Source organism: Mustela nivalis (assembly GCF_964662115.1).
Source record: "Mustela nivalis genome assembly, chromosome: 3".
Lineage (NCBI taxonomy): Eukaryota > Metazoa > Chordata > Mammalia > Carnivora > Mustelidae > Mustela > Mustela nivalis.
In genome coordinates, this window is record NC_139022.1 from 96,290,452 (window position 1) to 96,308,105 (window position 17,654).

Consider the following 17,654-nt stretch of genomic DNA (forward strand, 5'->3'; position numbering starts at 1 on the left):
GTATGACAGAATACTACACAATAAAAAGATAAACTACTGATACACAAAACACAACATGGATAAATTTCACAGATTTTATGTAGGCCAAAAGCCAGACACAAAAGAGGACATATTCTATGATTCCATTTATATAGAGTTCAAGAACAGGTAAATCTAACTGTGGTAATTAAAATCAGAATAGTAATTACCTTTAGGTAGGCATTTGACTGGAAAGGGGCAAGAAGGTAATACAAGTGTTACATATCTTGATTTGGGTGATAGAAGTATACGCAGGTAAAAATTTAAGCCATACACTTAAGATTTGTGCATTTCATTATTACATTTTATTTCAAATAAAGAAACAGCTTGGGGTGCCTGGGTGGCTCAGTAGGTTGAGCCTCTGCCTTTGGCTTGGGTCATGATCTCAGGGTCCTAGGATCGAGCCCCGCATTGGGCTCTCTGCTCAGCGGGGAGCCTGCTTCCCCTTCTCTCTCTGCCTGCTGCTCTGCCTACTTGTGATCTCTCTCTGTGTCAAGTAAATAAATAAAGTCTTTAAAAAAAATTGTGGGGAATATATGAAGAGCTTAGAAAAATGTAACTTTGAGGGAAATGTTGTTTAAAAAAAAGAAAGAAAGAAAGAAAGAGCTTGTCCCAGAGCACACAATTATTAGTAAGAAGTTGAGCTGGGATTCAAACTTAGGTCAACTTGAGTCTTTGACTACAGTAGTGTTCATTTTCCTACCACATTATACATAGAGAAAACTATAAGCCTCTGTTACCACTTAGTTTCAGTAAGTGATTAGCATCACTCTCGATAATATCTCTTAACATCCACACTATGATAAACTATACTTATTTTGGCACTGTATTCTAGGTCAAATGCTGGTATTACCTTTGCGGCACTGTATCAACATTCCTGTTTACAGAATTGAAATAAATTATTTCTGCTATGTTTTCTACAACCCCGGATGACTGGTAACACAGTAAGATAATTCAGAACAAACATATTAAGATGAGACAAACTGTCAGAACTTGCATTGCATTTACCTGGCAAGAACACACTGGCTGATTACCATGTGCAAATGACCATGAATAAATCTCTAGTGGTGAACATCTTAAGAATGATTGAAAAAATTAACAGATGAGGTACAGAGTAAGATGCCAAAATGGTCAATTAACAAGCATCACTCATGCCCATGCAGTATTTGTAATAGAGATTGAAAAACTATATAGTTGTAGATGTGATTTGACTTGTTTCTCAACTATCCATTTAACATTGATAAGGCAACTAATGCAATACTAGAATAAAACTTGAACATTAAAATACAAGTACACCAACATTTACCTATGATACTCTGCATTCTTATACAAGGCTGCCTCTCTTAAAAAAATTTTTTTTTTGTAATTGCATGCATTATGTGACTTCTTCACATCAAGTCACATAAAGGTGACTTCTTCATTGACTGGAGATGAACACAGAGAAAAATGCAGTTACTGTCTTCTTTTTATATATAAGCCAACCAAGGCCTAAAGTAGATCTATGCTAGACAAGTCAACAAATAAAGCCAATGTTTACTCCAACTAGTTATTTATTATAAAGCGTCATGCTGACCTTCTTATATAGGAGCCTCTCCTATACATAAAAATTTTTAATAAAGTGTTTGGATTTCTGTTGAGAATATTTTTATCTCTTTGATGCTAACCCCCTCCTAAAAGTAAATTATTAACCCCCCTCCTAAAACAAAAATCAAATTAAAATAGACATACCCAATACTTTGGGATAATTAATAAGTTCATACATTTAGAACAAGAAAATTTTTTTGTTCCTGAATAGTGAAAAAGAATCCCATAAACACATTAGACTCCAAATCCAGAAAATACTAACTACTGGAGACAAAAAAAAAAAATCCTTTGGGGGATTTTTACCAAAAATTCCCCCACAGAAAAAGCAAATTCCAATACTCTACTTTGACAATTTGACAATCATCCCCTAAATTACAGGAAAACAATTAATGAGTCATTTAAAGGATTAACAGATTTAATTGAATCACCAGCCCCCAAACTTGGGGACAAATAATTTACTCACTTCAATTTCCAGCGTCTGTAGTGTCCTAGCACACCACCCTGTCGTCCCCGTCCTCTCCTGACATGAAATCCTCATGGCACTACCATATCGTGGGAGTGTTAATCTGCGGTTCCGGACCCTTTGCCTGGGTCTGTTATGGATTTGAGAGAGGTTGGTAAAATCGCTGAGATCTAATATCTAAGTGGGGTTTGTAATTTATGTGATCGAAAAGGTTTCAGAACGCTAATGAAGAGTCCAAGGAAACCTCGCAGGGCCAGCCCACCGCCCCACCAGCACACCCGTCGCCCAGGCACCCACCCCTCCACGACTGTTCAGCCCCCTGGATCGCCTCAGCCCAAACTCCCGCTCCACCCCGCAGGCTCCAGCGGTCCCACGCCCTTGCTCGCTTTCATTTCCCGGCTTCTCCTCGGAGTAAGCGGGAGAGTGGAAGAACCACCGTTGGGAGCTGCTTCTGGGAGCAGCCTCAGCAAGGGTGCACGCAGGCGGAAGCTGCTTTTCAGCGCTGGCGGCTTCACAGCGGCCACAGCCATCCCAGAGCCGCCTGACTGCTGAGGCTTTCTCCTGGCTGGATCTTCGTTAAGAGAGCCTCTCCTCATCGCCAGGGCCTCGGGACACAATACGATTCCATGCTGGACTAATTTTTACCAAAGAGGTAGTAAGCATGCAGTTCGGCATGGGGTGCGCGACGGGGGAATCAAGCTGACCCTGAGCATAAGTAGTGTCTGCCAACCATAGATAGCAGCTGCACGCTGGCAAGTGACTAAGAAAGGGCTCTCAAATAATTAAAGACTAGAGAGGTACTCTATTTCAACACACTTAGAAACCAAACAAAATGACAAAAACACAACTGTGCAAACTGGGTAAGTGTAGTGTCATGGGAAGGGCGGTAAGGGAAAACTTCTGACCAGTGCTGCTGCTCTACACAGAAATGTTATCTATGCTTTAAAAAAAAAAAAAAAAAAAAAAATCAGAAAAATCATACCACCTCTACTCCAAGAACCTAGGGACAGATGGAGTACCTGGTGGAATTCCTAAGTGAAATCAGGACCTCTCCTCACCCTTATTTGCTACTACATCGTCATTATTCCCGAACCTTCACACGATCCTGTATATTCCACATTTTGAGCTTCCTACTTTGGCTTAGGCCAGAAACTCTGGCTCATTAAAAATGCATAAGCCTCTAGGAAAGGAAAGCTAAGCTTTATTACTCACATTTCAACCTGTGCCTTCTCTTGAGAGCAGACCTCGATATAGTTAGAGACTAAAGAGCACTTAAACTCCAGGCTCCAGGGTGCAGGCACAGAATGCTAAGTGAGTAAAGCTAGCATTCAAAAGACACGCAACTGGAGCACCTGGGTGGCTCAGTTAAGGTGGTTAAGCCTCTGCCTTCAGCTCAAGTCATGATCCCAGGGTCCTGAGATCAAGCCCCGCATCCGGTTCTCTGCTCAGTGGGGGGCCTGCTTCCCTCTCGCGCTCTCTCTCTGCCTGCCTCTCTGCCTACTTGTGATCTCTGTCAAATAAAATCTTAAAAAAATGCAACTTATAAATTGATAAGGACCCAAGATTTCTGATGCCAAGTAACAGAAAAACAAATGCTCAATGTAAGAAAAATTATTTTTAGGTTAAATTCCTAAGTGAAGCAAAAAATTCACTATTAAGCAACATTTTGAAAAACCGAAGAAATAAAGATAGCCCTTGGAAATAATTGCTAAAAAAAAAAAATCAAAGAATTAAGAAAAAAGCAAAAATTCTACCAGAACATAACAGATGAAAAAGAAAAGAAAAAAAAAAAGCTATGAGATGTAGAAAGAATGAAGAAAACTTAGGAAAATTAATCAAAGAAACACTTCCAGGACCAGAAAAGAACTGTCTGCTAAAATACCAAGTACCAGTCAGAATTTAAAAGCCCACTCAAAGTTTAAAAGCACCAACATCTTTTGGGATTGATACAATAATACTGAACCTAGAAAGGTAATAAAAAGGTGGCAAGAGCATGCTTCCTCTCCTGGGGCCAAAAAATACAAACTACAGGGTAAACAAATTGCTCAAAAAAAGTATGATGCAAGTTTAAAACAAACAGGTATGTGGAATAGTTTTTTTTTTTTTTTTAAAGATTTTAGTTATTTACTTGGCAGAGAGATCACAAGTAGGCAGAGAGGCAGGCAGAGAGAGAGAGAGGGAAGCAGGCTCCCTGCTGAGCAGAGAACCCTATTCGGGACTCGATCTCAGGACCTGAGCTGAAGGCAGCGGCTTAACCCACTGAACCACCCAGGTGCTCCATGTGGAATGATTTTGATCAATTTTCATTTCACTGGAACATTAATAATCTTCCCTGGAAAAACAGATAATTGGAAAAATAAGTTTAAAAAAAGGAAATCAGACTGTGTTAATTGGTCCATTCAGGAAACAATATTTATGTAATGTAAACCCTGCCTGATGTCCAATTTCAGAATCAACCTATAAATAAAAGAAGATAGACTTTATGGATATAGAATAGAGTGGATGTTTTAACTCTGGAAATGTAAATGTATAGTTTACAGATAATACAATGTAAAAAGCCATAAAAGAGAAGAGAAAGAGAGCCTTTATCATTACTTCATAAAGTATGTGCTTAGTCTCTCAAAGTTACCAAGAAAGTGAGAGTGATGTAAGTTAAATCTTTACCTATTATAGGGAAAACCAAGAGAAATCTAAATTTGGTGAGACAAAAATGAAATACACAATACCAATTACTAGAAATGGTGAAAGGCTGTTCAATATGGGATGTGAAATAGCAATTAAGAAAGGGAGACACAGGAGAATACTGCTTCCTATTATAAACTCTTCTGTGGCATTTTCTAATCATACGTGTACCTGTTACTTTGATATTTTTTAAAGAAATCATTCAAATGTATACCTAGAAATGCAGAAAGTAAGTAAACATAGGAACAGTTTGATTTGTAATGATAGTGGAATTAGGTACAATATTCTTTCCCTTTTTATATTTGAGTCAGTAATACTGTTATGGTAATTTTACAAATCATGCAAATTCAAAAAACTTTTAAAGGCAATTAGGCCAGCTATGACCGAAAAACTCTTTAAAGAAATGGGAATGGGAATGGGGAGCGGAGGGAACAAATGGTCTGTAAATGCTCTTTGTAAACAAAACAAAATGGAGGAGAAAATTAAGACACGCAGGTATTTTGCAAGTAATGACCCAAACACTTTCCTTCATTTACCCTTCCCCAGAAATGACATTACAGAATAGAAGTTAAATATTTCCCTATTTTCATTACTTGAACTTCCCTTTTTTCAGCTGTCTGTTCTTTGTCCATTCTTTTACTGGAATTCCTACATAACCACATATAAAGAACTATACATTGATAATCCATTGTAGTCACAGTAATATTTTTCCTTGTCTGTTGTTTACTCTTTATATAAGCAACTAATCCTTTTGTGCTCGAATCTATTGTTTCATGATTTCTGACCTCTGAGTTATAAGTCAACTATGATCCCCAATTCAAAGGTTTCATATTTAACTGTATTTTTTGTAGCTTTTAATATATGTGGAATACATTGTGAATATGGCATGGGGCACACATCTAGTCCTAACAACCTTCTCTTTTCCTAAGTGATGTCTCATTTATTAACCAAATTCACATAAAAAGATTTATGCTGGGGACACGCTGCTTTGCATTTCTTAGGTTAACAATAACAAACATTCATAATTGATCATTTTTTATCTAATATTTACAACTCACTTGTTTCATGTCTTAATATTTTGGTTCATTTATTTAATGATTTATTAAGAATTACTTAAGCTTAGTATGTCTAGAATGTTAAGATATATACTGGTAAATGAAAAAAGGATTCTCTCATTAGTCTTAAAATATCAAAATATTAATTATGGGGGCACCTGGGTGGCTCAGTGGGTTAAACCTCTGCCTTGGGCTCAGGTCATGATCTGAAGGTCCTGGGATTGAGCCCCGCATCGGGCTTTCTGCTCAGCGGTGAGCCTGCTTCCCTCTCTGTCTCTCTCTCTCTCTCTGCCTCTCTGCCTACTTGTGATCTTTATCAAGTAAATAAATAAAATCTTAAAAATATATATATATTAATTATGGCAAGAGTGAACAGTATTGTGTTTTGTTGACAGTTTGAGCTGAAGAGTGATTTTCACCATTACATCTGTGTATTAATGTCTATTTTATATAAATATTTAAATTATGTAAGACCTTATTCACTTCATTGGTTTTACAAGACTCAAAATTTCAAAATATGGGAGAACTATGATATGCCAACAAAGAAAAATTAAAAGTGCTCTTGGAAAACTAAGGGGGAAATGTGTTTCATCCTTTATTTTCAAGGAAAGTCTGTATAGAATAAAAACAAACATTTGTTATGTCATTGAGTACAGAGCTCACATTGCATTTAACCATTTTCATCACATACCTAATGATCTGAAATCAAAATCACCTTAAAAGGCTTATGTCTTTCACTGTCTGCTACATGAAAATCATGTTACCATGTTTCAGTGACATACTTTTGCTTTAAAGTCTCCTTTTAAGTAAAAAATGAGACTCAATAATTTCTAAACAAAAGGTTATCATAAATCCTACTGCTTATTATGGGATCAACAAACACCACACTCCGATTAAGCATTTAGACATGAAACATGTCTAAAACCCCTGAAGAATACACTAGAAATAAGCAAGACATTTAGAATGCTTTAATCTTTCCAGTTAACACCATTTGTATCAGTAACTGCAATGTTGTAATTTTTAGCATTTCACATAACTAGTCAGTAAGAATTTTTTTTTTAAGGGTGGGAGTAAGAACAGAAGGACAGAAGATACGAGAGTGTCAGGTTTCACACTTCTGTTAAAAACTCAAAAATGAAAACTATTTTCTTCTCTGCATCAAAACTATACCACAAACTTGACGGATGTTTTAGCTTTAATCCCATGACTCATCATCTACTGGGTTGGGAGCTTGTGAAGAAGAAAACCCTGCTGTGTTCAAAGTGCTCTTGCCCTGGTAATTCTTTAAAAAGAAAGAAAGAAAAAAACATTTAATTTTATATCATTTCTAAAGTTACATTGCCCAGACTGCGAAAGGGGACTCAAGCCTCCCACCATCTATTCCCCAAATATATAATAAAAGACTTAATTTTAACTAAATTTAATCCATTTGGGGAAAAAAGGCCCATATCAACTTAGGAAGTCTAAATTGCACAAAATATTTCAAGAAAAAGCTTTCTTAAACCAGTATTTGGCAAGTAGAAAAACTGAAAGCTTAAAAAGCATAAATATTTAATGATTAGTATGCTCAATGCGTCTGACTAAAAGTGGTGCTGCCTTTAAAATGACACGTCAAAAAAGGACATGAATTCATTATCTCTAGTATTTTGTCTTACTTAATAATACCATCAGAATTCTAAAAACAAAGAATTCTTATAGAAGGTTTAGAAGAATCCAAATTAGAATTTTAAATGCTAGCAAATTTGGGAAAGGAGGATGTTTGAGCATAAATATTGTTAATTCCACACTTTTAGGATCAAAAATACATACATACATAAAATTTCAAGAAATATTAATCTAGATATGAAAAAAATGGTTTAGATAATTATTGAATGTTATATAGTTACTTCACATCATTAACCACAACATTCACAAAGAGTAACTGGAACCCAGGTTTGGAATTTTTCCCCTCAACCAACCTTTCTAGTGTCAACTGATGCAAACACATTTCCTCTTGCACTACTACCACTGAAGCCAGGAACATATGTACTAAAGGCAATTTCTTCCAACCATGCAGGAACATCCTGTTGGGCCTTTAAAAAAGACATTAGTTTCATATACAACATGCATCAAGTCTTAAAGATTACTTTAAGTAATCTTTACTTATCCTGAATATACATATATATCTAATGTCTACTTTCAGTGATAAGGTATGATTACTATCCATTCAGTTTACACATTCAAAACTTACATCTGACAGTACTTTCACTAAAGGTTGTGCCAAATGGTTATCTGAATCAGGATCAAAAAAGGAAATAGCTTGGCCAGTATTTCCACAACGACCAGTACGTCCAATTCGGTGTACATATTCATCAATGGTAGAAGGAAGATCAAAATTGATAACATGTTGAACATTTTCAATATCCAGCCCCCTGGCAGCTACTGAAGTAGCAACAAGAACTGGACACTTTCCACAGCGAAAATCTCCAAGAGCTTGCTCTCTCTCTCTCTGTTCTCGGTCACTAAAAATAAAAGCAAACATGTGTTAGGACAGTTTTTAAGAAAATTATTACAGTGAATGATTAAAGTTCAACATATATATTTATTTTTAATACTAGTAAAAATAGCAGCATTTAATATTACTCTCTACTTCTTACATACCAGGTATTACACTAATTCTGTTCAAGCCATCATTTCATTTAATTCTCACAGTAATACTTTGAAGTGGAACAGTTATCTTCATTTGCACACGGAAGGTAATGGGTAATATGTACATGGAGTTAAAACACAAACTTAAGTATGACGAACATCGAATCTCAGCTATTAACAATCTCTTTCTAGTCTTGACAATATATAACTATTTCAGAATATCAAAGAAGTTTTTTAATTATAATCTCAGATTTCTGTATATTCACTGTATCTAAAGATACATTAGTAAAGCACCAATAAAGCTGTATTAATATGACATTTTTATGCAAGTCAATAAAAAGATGTCTAACATGAGAAAGAGTGGATTCTGAAGAAAAACTTAGATCTAAGGATCAGAGAGCCTGAAGGAAGCTCTCTTGAAGAGTTAGCATTCCTCATGATGAGGAGTCTAAGACCTTTAATGTCCACCCCATCACCCAGTTGTTATAAAAACTTAAAATGAAAATAACTGTTTATTGTATTTTTTAATTATTTTTTAAAAGATTTTTATTAATTTATTTGACAGACAGAGATCATAAGTAGGCAGAGAGGCAGGCAGAGAGAGAGAGAAGAGGAAGCAGACTCCCTGCTGAGCCAAGAGCCCAACACAGGCCTCGATCCCAGGACCCCGAGACCATGACCCAAGCCGAAGGCAGAGGCCTTAACCCACTGAGCCACCCAGGCACCCGAAAATAACAGTTTAGATCTTGAGAATTCTGAATCCTAATCTTAGGATTATATGATGTTAGTTATATACATTAATGTTTCTTAACAAAGGACAAATACAAGTGTCACCTCCCTACTATGAAATCATATTAATCTACTCACCCATGAATACTTGTTGTTGATATTTTTTCTTGACAAAGAAAAGTAGCAATAAAATCTGCTTTTTTCTTAGTCTCAACAAAAACCATAGTTCTTTCATCACCTATAAGACAATGAAACAGTGATTAACATTCAAACTACAAAATTAGGGCAAGGAAAAAAAGGCAAGAGTTATTATTAGGAAATAGTCTCATCCACCACTGTATCCCCAAGACCAAGACCAGGCCTGGCAGGTAATAGAAACTCAAATATTTCCTGAATGAATTAATATCAAAGTTAAAGAATTAAGGACTATTTTTTCTATTTTAGAGACCAAAAAAAAAAAAAAGCTTACCCTGTCCTCCCAGGCCAACACCAAGGTAGACACTTAGAGCAAGATAAATGATATCTACCTGCCAACTCTTAGCAATTCATTTCAGGATCTTCATTTCCCTCTCTAGTTAAATAAATGCCTTTGTTCCCTACCTCCCAAGGTAATTCAATCATTCATTCTGCTTTGATTGCCCTAAGGATTTATAAGGCATCCAACACAATATTGACAAATACTACAATATTCCATGTTCCAACATTCTCTCTTAATTCAAACCCCTTTATTCCCAAAATTTCATATATCAAGAAAATTAATAAACTTTATCCTAGGGTCTTATGAATCAAAAATATTTATTGGTTAGCTGAAAGTACTTAAGTGGTAGAAACTCAATCATAACCCAGAGATTTTTTTACCTATTATAAAGAGGATAATTTATAGTAATGGAAAGAAGATTGTATGACTGTCCATAATTCCTCTCCTCCATTTCCCTATTAGTTGGCTTCATTTATTCAGCAAATATTTAGTGCCTAAGAGACGCCAGTCACTATTCTAGGTGCTGGAAATACTGCAATAAAATGAAGTCCCTGCTTTCACTGTGGAGAGGCAAATAATAAGCAAATATTGTGCAATAAGTCCTAAAAGGGAAAAAAGAAAAACACAAGGATAGTCTCAAGAAGGTTACTTCAGATGTACCCTAATTAGATGACATCTGAGTAGAAATAAGAATAAAACAATATAGTGAACTTCAGAATAAAACAATATAGTGAACTTCTCAGATAACTGGGAAAGCATAGTACAAGGCAAAGGGAAGGACAAATACAAACACTCCTGAGTTATGGGTGTTCCTGGTGTGCTAAAAAGAAAAAAAACAATCAGAAAAGAGGTACAAACACCTTGAAGCAGAAGTGTGCCTGGTGCATGTAAGGAACAGTAATGAACGTCTGGGTGGAGTAGGGTGAACATGAGAGCAGCAGAACATGAAGACAGAGAGGTAATGGTGGTCAAGTCACGGGAAGGACACTGAAAGAAATTCTTGTGAGAAGGGAAGCCCCTGGCTTTGAACAAAGAAGTAACAAGATCTATTTTTTTTTTAAAGATTTTATTTATTTATTTGACAGAGAGAAATCACAAGTAGATGGAGAGGCTGGCAGAGAGAGAGAGGGAGGGGAGCAGGCTCCCTGCTGAGCAGAGAGCCCGATGCAGGACTCGATCCCAGGACCCTGAGATCATGACCTGAGCCGAAGGCAGCGGCTTAACCCACTGAGCCACCCAGGCGCCCCAAGAAGTAACAAGATCTAATCTTTGTTTTTTATCTGAGGAGCTAATAGATGCAGAATATATTTTGATGGTAGAAGCAAAATTATTTTGCAACAGACAAGAAATATGCAGTTAGAGAAAGAAATGAAGAATGACTCCAAGACTTTGTATCTGAACAACTGGAAAAATGGAACATTAACTAAGAGACCTGCAAGAAAAAAAGGCTCAGAGGAAGTATTTCATTAAGTCTCAGGTCTACTAACCAAGCAGAAAATCAAAATGGCAACTGATTCCCACAGTAATAAGTCAGTTAAACCTTAGTCAGTTTTAAAACTAAAAACAAAGAATTCATTTTTGGTGGAGTAAACACAGTTTGATGTAAAGATATGTTATTAGGACTTTATACTTCTTAAAACAAAAAATATATATTTCACCCAGAATAGTTTTTTGTCAAATACTGTTTAAATCTCAAATCCTTCCTATTTTTTAATCTTTATGAAAAAAGGACTATACTGCTACATAATTTACACAGGAAATTGAATCATAAAACCTTTTATAAAAGAAAGCTTTAAATACAAAGCAGTAAAAACACAGATTTAAAAAACTTAACACCAATTTTTAAAGTAATTTTTAAAAATTAGTCATTTAAAAAAATCAAAATCATGAAAAAAAATTATATCAATTTAAGGTACCTATGTTTCGTAGAATTTCAACAAGTTTTTCTCTTTTGGAGTACTGGCCAACTTGGAGAATGGTCTGCTGAACATCTCTACATGCTCCACCCACTTGTCCAACAGCAACAAACAAATAATTCGACTTTAAAAACTCCCCAGCCAACCTTCAAAGACAAAAGATTATCTCTTAACTTATCCTCTTTCATTAATACTCATTATATGCACTGAATTTCTGCAAGTGTTACTTCAAATATGAGATTGTAACAACTCTAATAAGGTAAGTAACTATGTCATCCAAGTACTAATTCCAAAGATCAGTATAAAATGTTAAGATTTTATTAGCAACTGTTAGTGAAAAAGTTTGTGTCAAATTATGGATACAGGGAGTTCAAGTGATGTGGAGGTCATGTAAAATTATGTAAAATGTGTATGTTATATAATAAAAATTATGCTTAAATATCAGACTACAATAAGCAGGAATTTTTGTTAAAAGCTGAAATACATGCCTAGGGCAAAAACTCTGTTCTTCACAAATACTTTTATGTATATTATTGCTAGAATTTATTTTCTGATAATATTATTTGTTAAATTACTATATTTTCATCAAATTATGAGCAAACCAGATCTTAGGTCAGTGTTTTTCATGTCAAAACACATACCAAAAATGGTTAACACTTATAGAGCACAACTGAGTAAAAAAAAAATCAGACAAGAGGTGAAGGGTCTAGGGGCTGATGTTCACCCCAAAGGTTGAGGGTATCAGCATGTTGACACACACATAACTCACTGACAGGGCACAATTAAGGTCTGCTTTAGATCATCCAGAAACATAGGGAGCAGGGAAAGGGAACTGCCAATCAAAGAGCTGAATTTTCGGGGATTAAGGAAGAGGTCCAAATCTATCATCAGTCCTCCTCTCTCCCATTTAGCAGTCCCTTACTTTCTACCTGCCTCCTAAAATACCATGAAAATAGTTCAAACTTAGCATTTCCAGAATTTTAATAAATCATTGCTGTTTCTTTCTCCTCACCTGCCCTTACAATAAAAGAAAAAGAAAAGCTTCATTTTGAATCCCTCCTGCCAGAATCAAGCCCCTCTCAACCACAAATTTCAAAACCACCTCAAATTCTTTATTATCCATCATCCTTTTCATTTGCTAAAACATTTAGTGAGCGTTAGGCACACATGGTGCAAGGTACTGGGAGTACAAAGATGGATATAATGTTCTCTGCCACTGAGATGTTCACATCAGTAAGATAAACATATAAAAAATAATTACTATATTTTTAGGTAGTTAACATTTTAATATTTGCATTAAAGTGTCTAAAGTATCTAAAACAGTTTCACAAGTACAATGGCAGGAAATAGATGAAATTATGTGTTTTTGGAAGAGCTTTCAAGTTGAAGCCAATAGGAAATAGTTTTAGTAGACAAGAAATACATGATTTCAAGCAATAAGTAGCAGGTGAAGCAAAGATTACATCATGTGCAGAGTCTGGAAGATGGTTAGTCAGACTGTGGAGATGGGAAGACATGAGAGGGTTTATTTATACATTTTTTTGTTTTCTTTTTTTTCTTTTATTATGTTATGTTAGTCACAATACAGTACACATCATTAGTTTTTGATGCAGTGTTCCATGATTCACTGTTTATATATAACACCCAGTGCTCTATGCAATATGTGCCCTCCTTAATACTCATCACTTGGTTAACATATCCTCCCACTCCCCTCCACTCTAAAACCCTCAGTTTGTTTCTTGAAGTCCATAGTCTCTCAAGGTTCATCTCCCTCTCTGATTGGGAGGGTTTATTTTGAATAAATGTCTAAAAAAAACCCAGACTTTATTTTGAAATAATTACTAACATAAAATTGAGATTAGAGTCGGGAGAAATGTTAGAAAGCCACTACCAACGAGAAGGAAACTGAAAAGGACTTAAAGTGGGAAACAGAGAAGAAACTAACAGATTTGAAATATTCTAGAGATAACTACCAAAATGAGTATTTTTGAAGGGAGAAAGTTAAAATTGTATGAGGGAAGAACCAATAGGATTCAAAGGATTTTGGTTTAGAAATACTATGCTGCCAATAAGGAAAACTGGATAGGAAGGAGGGTACTGAAGAATAGCTTCCATTTTGGACATAATGAACATTGGTTACTAGTAAATATTTTAAAAAGAAGTACTCTTTTTTTTCCCAAAGATTTTATTTATTTATTTGAGAGAGCATGAGCAGGAGGTGAGAGAGTGAAGCATGAGAAGGAGAAGCAGATACCTTGCTGAGCAGGGAGCCTGATGTGGGACTGGATCCCAGGACCCTGAGATCATGACCTAGTCTGAAGGCAGACACTTAACTGACTGAGCCACCCAGGTGCCCTAAAGAAGATATTCTAAAAAGTTAAAACCTCAAGTCTGGCACTCAGGAAAGAGATTAGGGATACAGGTAATAAATTTGGGACAGTTACAGAAGAAAACGTAAGCCACCGAAATGGATGCTGCAATGGTTTAGTGACATGCGCAGTGATAAACGTGTATTTTCAAGACAGTAATGAGCAGCTTATAACATTTGAAAGCAGAGAGTGAAGCAAGTGAGGAGACTTCAGTAACTTAAGACTGTAAGCAACTCAAGGTCAGGGCCTCTATTTTGTTTACCATATATCCCCAGGACTTATAATCAAATGTGTCTCATAAAAAGCACTCAACAACTGTTAGTTATGAGAGTACGCATTAGTCATTTTGACTGACCAATATCCAAATGCCTTCCTATTTCAGGGTGAATCAAAAAATGGGCAACAGGGTAGCTGGGTGGCTCAGACCGTTAAGCGACTGCCTTTCGCTCGGGTCATGATCCTGGAGTCCTGGGACTGAGTCCTACCTTGTGCTTCCAGCTCCACAGGGAGTCTGCTTCTCCCTCTGGCCTTCTCCCCTCTCATGCTGTCTCTCTTACTTCCTCTCTCAAATTAATAAATAAAATCTTAAAAAAATAAAAGCAACAGAATATTTAAATATTTAAGTAGGTAGTTACCTATCCACTATTAATTGCCAAAAATGAAGATGGAAATGCAGATATCACTTTTCAAACTTAAGACACCATTTAATATAAGAAACTATTATTTTATATACTACTAAGAAAAAAAATCCTGATCAAATGCTTTATTTAGACATTTTCTCCCGTAAAGAGCTCTTTTTAACCTTACACAGAGACTTTTAAAATCATCTCTTTTTTTAAGATTTTATTTATTTATTTGAAAGAGAGACAGTGAGAGAGAGAGCATGAGTGAGGAGAAGGTCAGAGGGAGCAGCAGACTCCCCATGGAGCTGGGAGCCCGATGCGGGACTCGATCCCAGAACTCCGGGATCATGACCTGAGCCAAAGGTAGTCGTCCAACCAACTGAGCCACCCAGGCATCCCTAAAATCATCTCTTAAGTAAACCAAATCAATAGCGAGTCCTACTATCTGATGACTTTGAAGTGTTTGATCCCATGTAACACTCTATCAGACAAGGAGACCTACTTTACAGCAAAAGAAGTAATGGAGCAGGCCCATAACCATAAGGTTAGGATTAGGTCTACAGGTCATATCATACCCCTGAGTAAGGAAAGGGTTAAGATATAGGCAGGGAAAGAAAGGGGGCCCCTGGCTAGGCTCTGAGACTATTCCAGGTAGGCAGAAGCACTAAGACAGAGCGAACAAGGTATAAGGAAACAGACCACCTGGCCCTGGATGTTAGGGAGTATTTTTCTTTGGTGGCTACCAAGTATCACAGAAAATGGCCAAGCCTCAAAGAATTAAGTCATTAAGGGCATTAACTATGGTCCTTGCTCAAACCAAGATGACCAAAGAATCTGAAGGACACAAGTTTCCCAGTCAGTTCTCAATGAAAGACTGCCATTAAAAGCCATCAGTGGCAACCTGTTTGGGACTCCTCCCACTCTAGAGAGCTTTCTCTGTATCCTTACTTAATGAAACTCTGTTTTACTCATTCTCCTTTGTCCAGGAGAGTCATTCTTCAACTCTGTTAGACAAGAACCTGACTCTCTCGCTTCACTACAACACTCAGAATCTGTCACCCTGACAGAAAGTGGAACATCCTCTTAAAGAATAGCTCACGGGCCAGCTTGGAAGTGTTTCCTTACAAAGACCACACATCATTCAACACGGCCCAGTAACTTTCAATCAGAAATCTTTATATAGTGCATTCAGTCTGAGAGCCAAAGGGTACAAGCAAGAGTGGCCCCCTTACCATCACTCCCAGTGACTCACATAGGAAATCTGTGCTTCCCACTCCCCCTCAAGCTATAGATTCTGCAGATAAGGAGGTCTTGGTTCCCAAAAACCAAGAGGTTCTGTCAGAGTCAACAGGAGGAGTCTTTAATGAATTACAAGCTAAAGTTGCTTTCTGGTCATTTCAGGTGCCTTGTGGCCAAGGGAGCAGCAAGCAAAAAGAAGAGTCACAATTCTAGAAAGGATGTGTCATCCTAATCTCAGAATTCACCAAGCTATATAGTGTATAGAGTAAGATATTCAATATGTGTCAATAATTGGTACATGAATTTTCTAAGAAAGGCCCAATTTTCCCAAGCTATATAATTTTGATTTGAAAAGAAGATACAAACATAAAAGTAACTTCATTTAGTAAACATTTATTAAATCCTAGCTAGCTGCTGTGTAATCACACACATATACATATTTTAACAAAATGTGACACTAATGCAAAGCCAGGCAATAAAGGCAAGAAACAATGAAAAATACAGTAAACTTTTTAGGAACACATCCATTTCTATGTTAAAATCTTAACATTTTAAAAAAACCCTCAAAAAACCCCCTCAAAAATAATATATTTGCATTGCTTTTCCTTTCATAAAAGCATTTATGCACAAAACAACTATTTTTAAGAAGAAAAAAAATGTTACCTTTGAATTTCTTCCGGAAAAGTTGCACTAAACATAAGGGTTTGCCGCTGTTCTTTTGATGGCATTCCAGGGCAAGAAATTAACTTCTTCATTTCTGGTCCAAAACCCATATCCAGCATGCGATCAGCTTCATCCAGAACTAAATATTTGACTTGTCTGAGACCAATCTTTAAGAATATTTTTAAGAGAGCAGAAAATGCATACAAATCAACATATTAAACTAATACGTTCCTCACAATTCTGACTACTAATTTATTGTTAAGCATGAAGATCAGAAATCAATGCATAAAATAATGAGAATTGTTATGTTTAGATAACACTAGTATTGTTTAAATACTGATGAACAATTCCTGATCTTCACTAACATGTTAGCCACTAGCTATTAAGTACTTTAACCTACAGCTATTAAGTACTTAAACCATGGCTACTGTGTGTAAAGAACAGAATTTTTTATTTTATATCATTTTAAAATTTGTATAACCCACATGTGGCTGCTGACTACTGGACTGGACTACTGTAGAGATGTACAGCTTATTATCTGATAAAATCAGTCTTTAACGTAAGGAAAAATTTCCTAACAGCATGATGTATTCAAATGTCTTATAAGGGGTAAATTTAGCTCTAATACTTTAAACTCTTAATAAATTCTCCATTCTCTAATCACTTGGGAACAACTGAGAAACTTCTGTCACCTTCACATGAATACTTATACTATAAGGAGAAGGAGACATTTTCAAGGAAAACAAATGAATTTGGCATAACCACATAGGTTGTTTAGTGAGAAATCAAGGTGGATTTCTCTGGAGAGTCTAAATAAGTATCCAAAGAAAACTACCTTTATAAGGAAAGACCATGTTTTGAGTAATCCCTTTAGAGAAGAGCCTTAAAAAAAGCAAAGGAGTTTCATCAAAGTGAGCTTAAAGCACTGATTTACAGATGTGATAAAGTGTTACATGAATACCTAAAGTAAGTACATAAACCTAAATATGTTTTTAAAGGCTCAGAAATTGTAACAATCCTGGCTAACATCATCCTATGCTTAAAAAGAGACAAATGCTAATAACCAGGCTTTCTTTTATGAAGAAAAGATGTCATCATGACTTACATGAAACTAGATAAAAGAATTTACTCCATTCCTCCCAGTGTAGTGGAATATGGGATATAGACTTGATTCAGATCCAGCTTCTAGCCCTAGCCTATCACTAGA

At 36.1% G+C, this 17,654-nt stretch overlaps 1 protein-coding gene across 2 annotated transcripts in view; it reads right to left on the reverse strand.

Annotated features, from left to right (window-relative positions):
* Positions 1-6,384: 6,384 nt before the first annotated feature.
* The window catches only part of DDX4 (DEAD-box helicase 4), an 81,181-nt gene continuing 69,911 nt past the window's right edge, over positions 6,385-17,654 (reverse strand). For both annotated transcript variants that reach the window (XM_082725994.1, XM_082725993.1), the window contains 6 exons: positions 16,448-16,614; positions 11,554-11,699; positions 9,298-9,397; positions 8,033-8,303; positions 7,761-7,874; positions 6,385-7,084 (listed from right to left, as the gene is read on the reverse strand). In XM_082725994.1, coding sequence (XP_082582120.1) covers positions 6,998-7,084; positions 7,761-7,874; positions 8,033-8,303; positions 9,298-9,397; positions 11,554-11,699; positions 16,448-16,614 — 885 coding nt within the window. In that variant the 3' untranslated portion in view covers positions 6,385-6,997. The remainder of the gene's footprint in view (positions 7,085-7,760; positions 7,875-8,032; positions 8,304-9,297; positions 9,398-11,553; positions 11,700-16,447; positions 16,615-17,654) is intronic.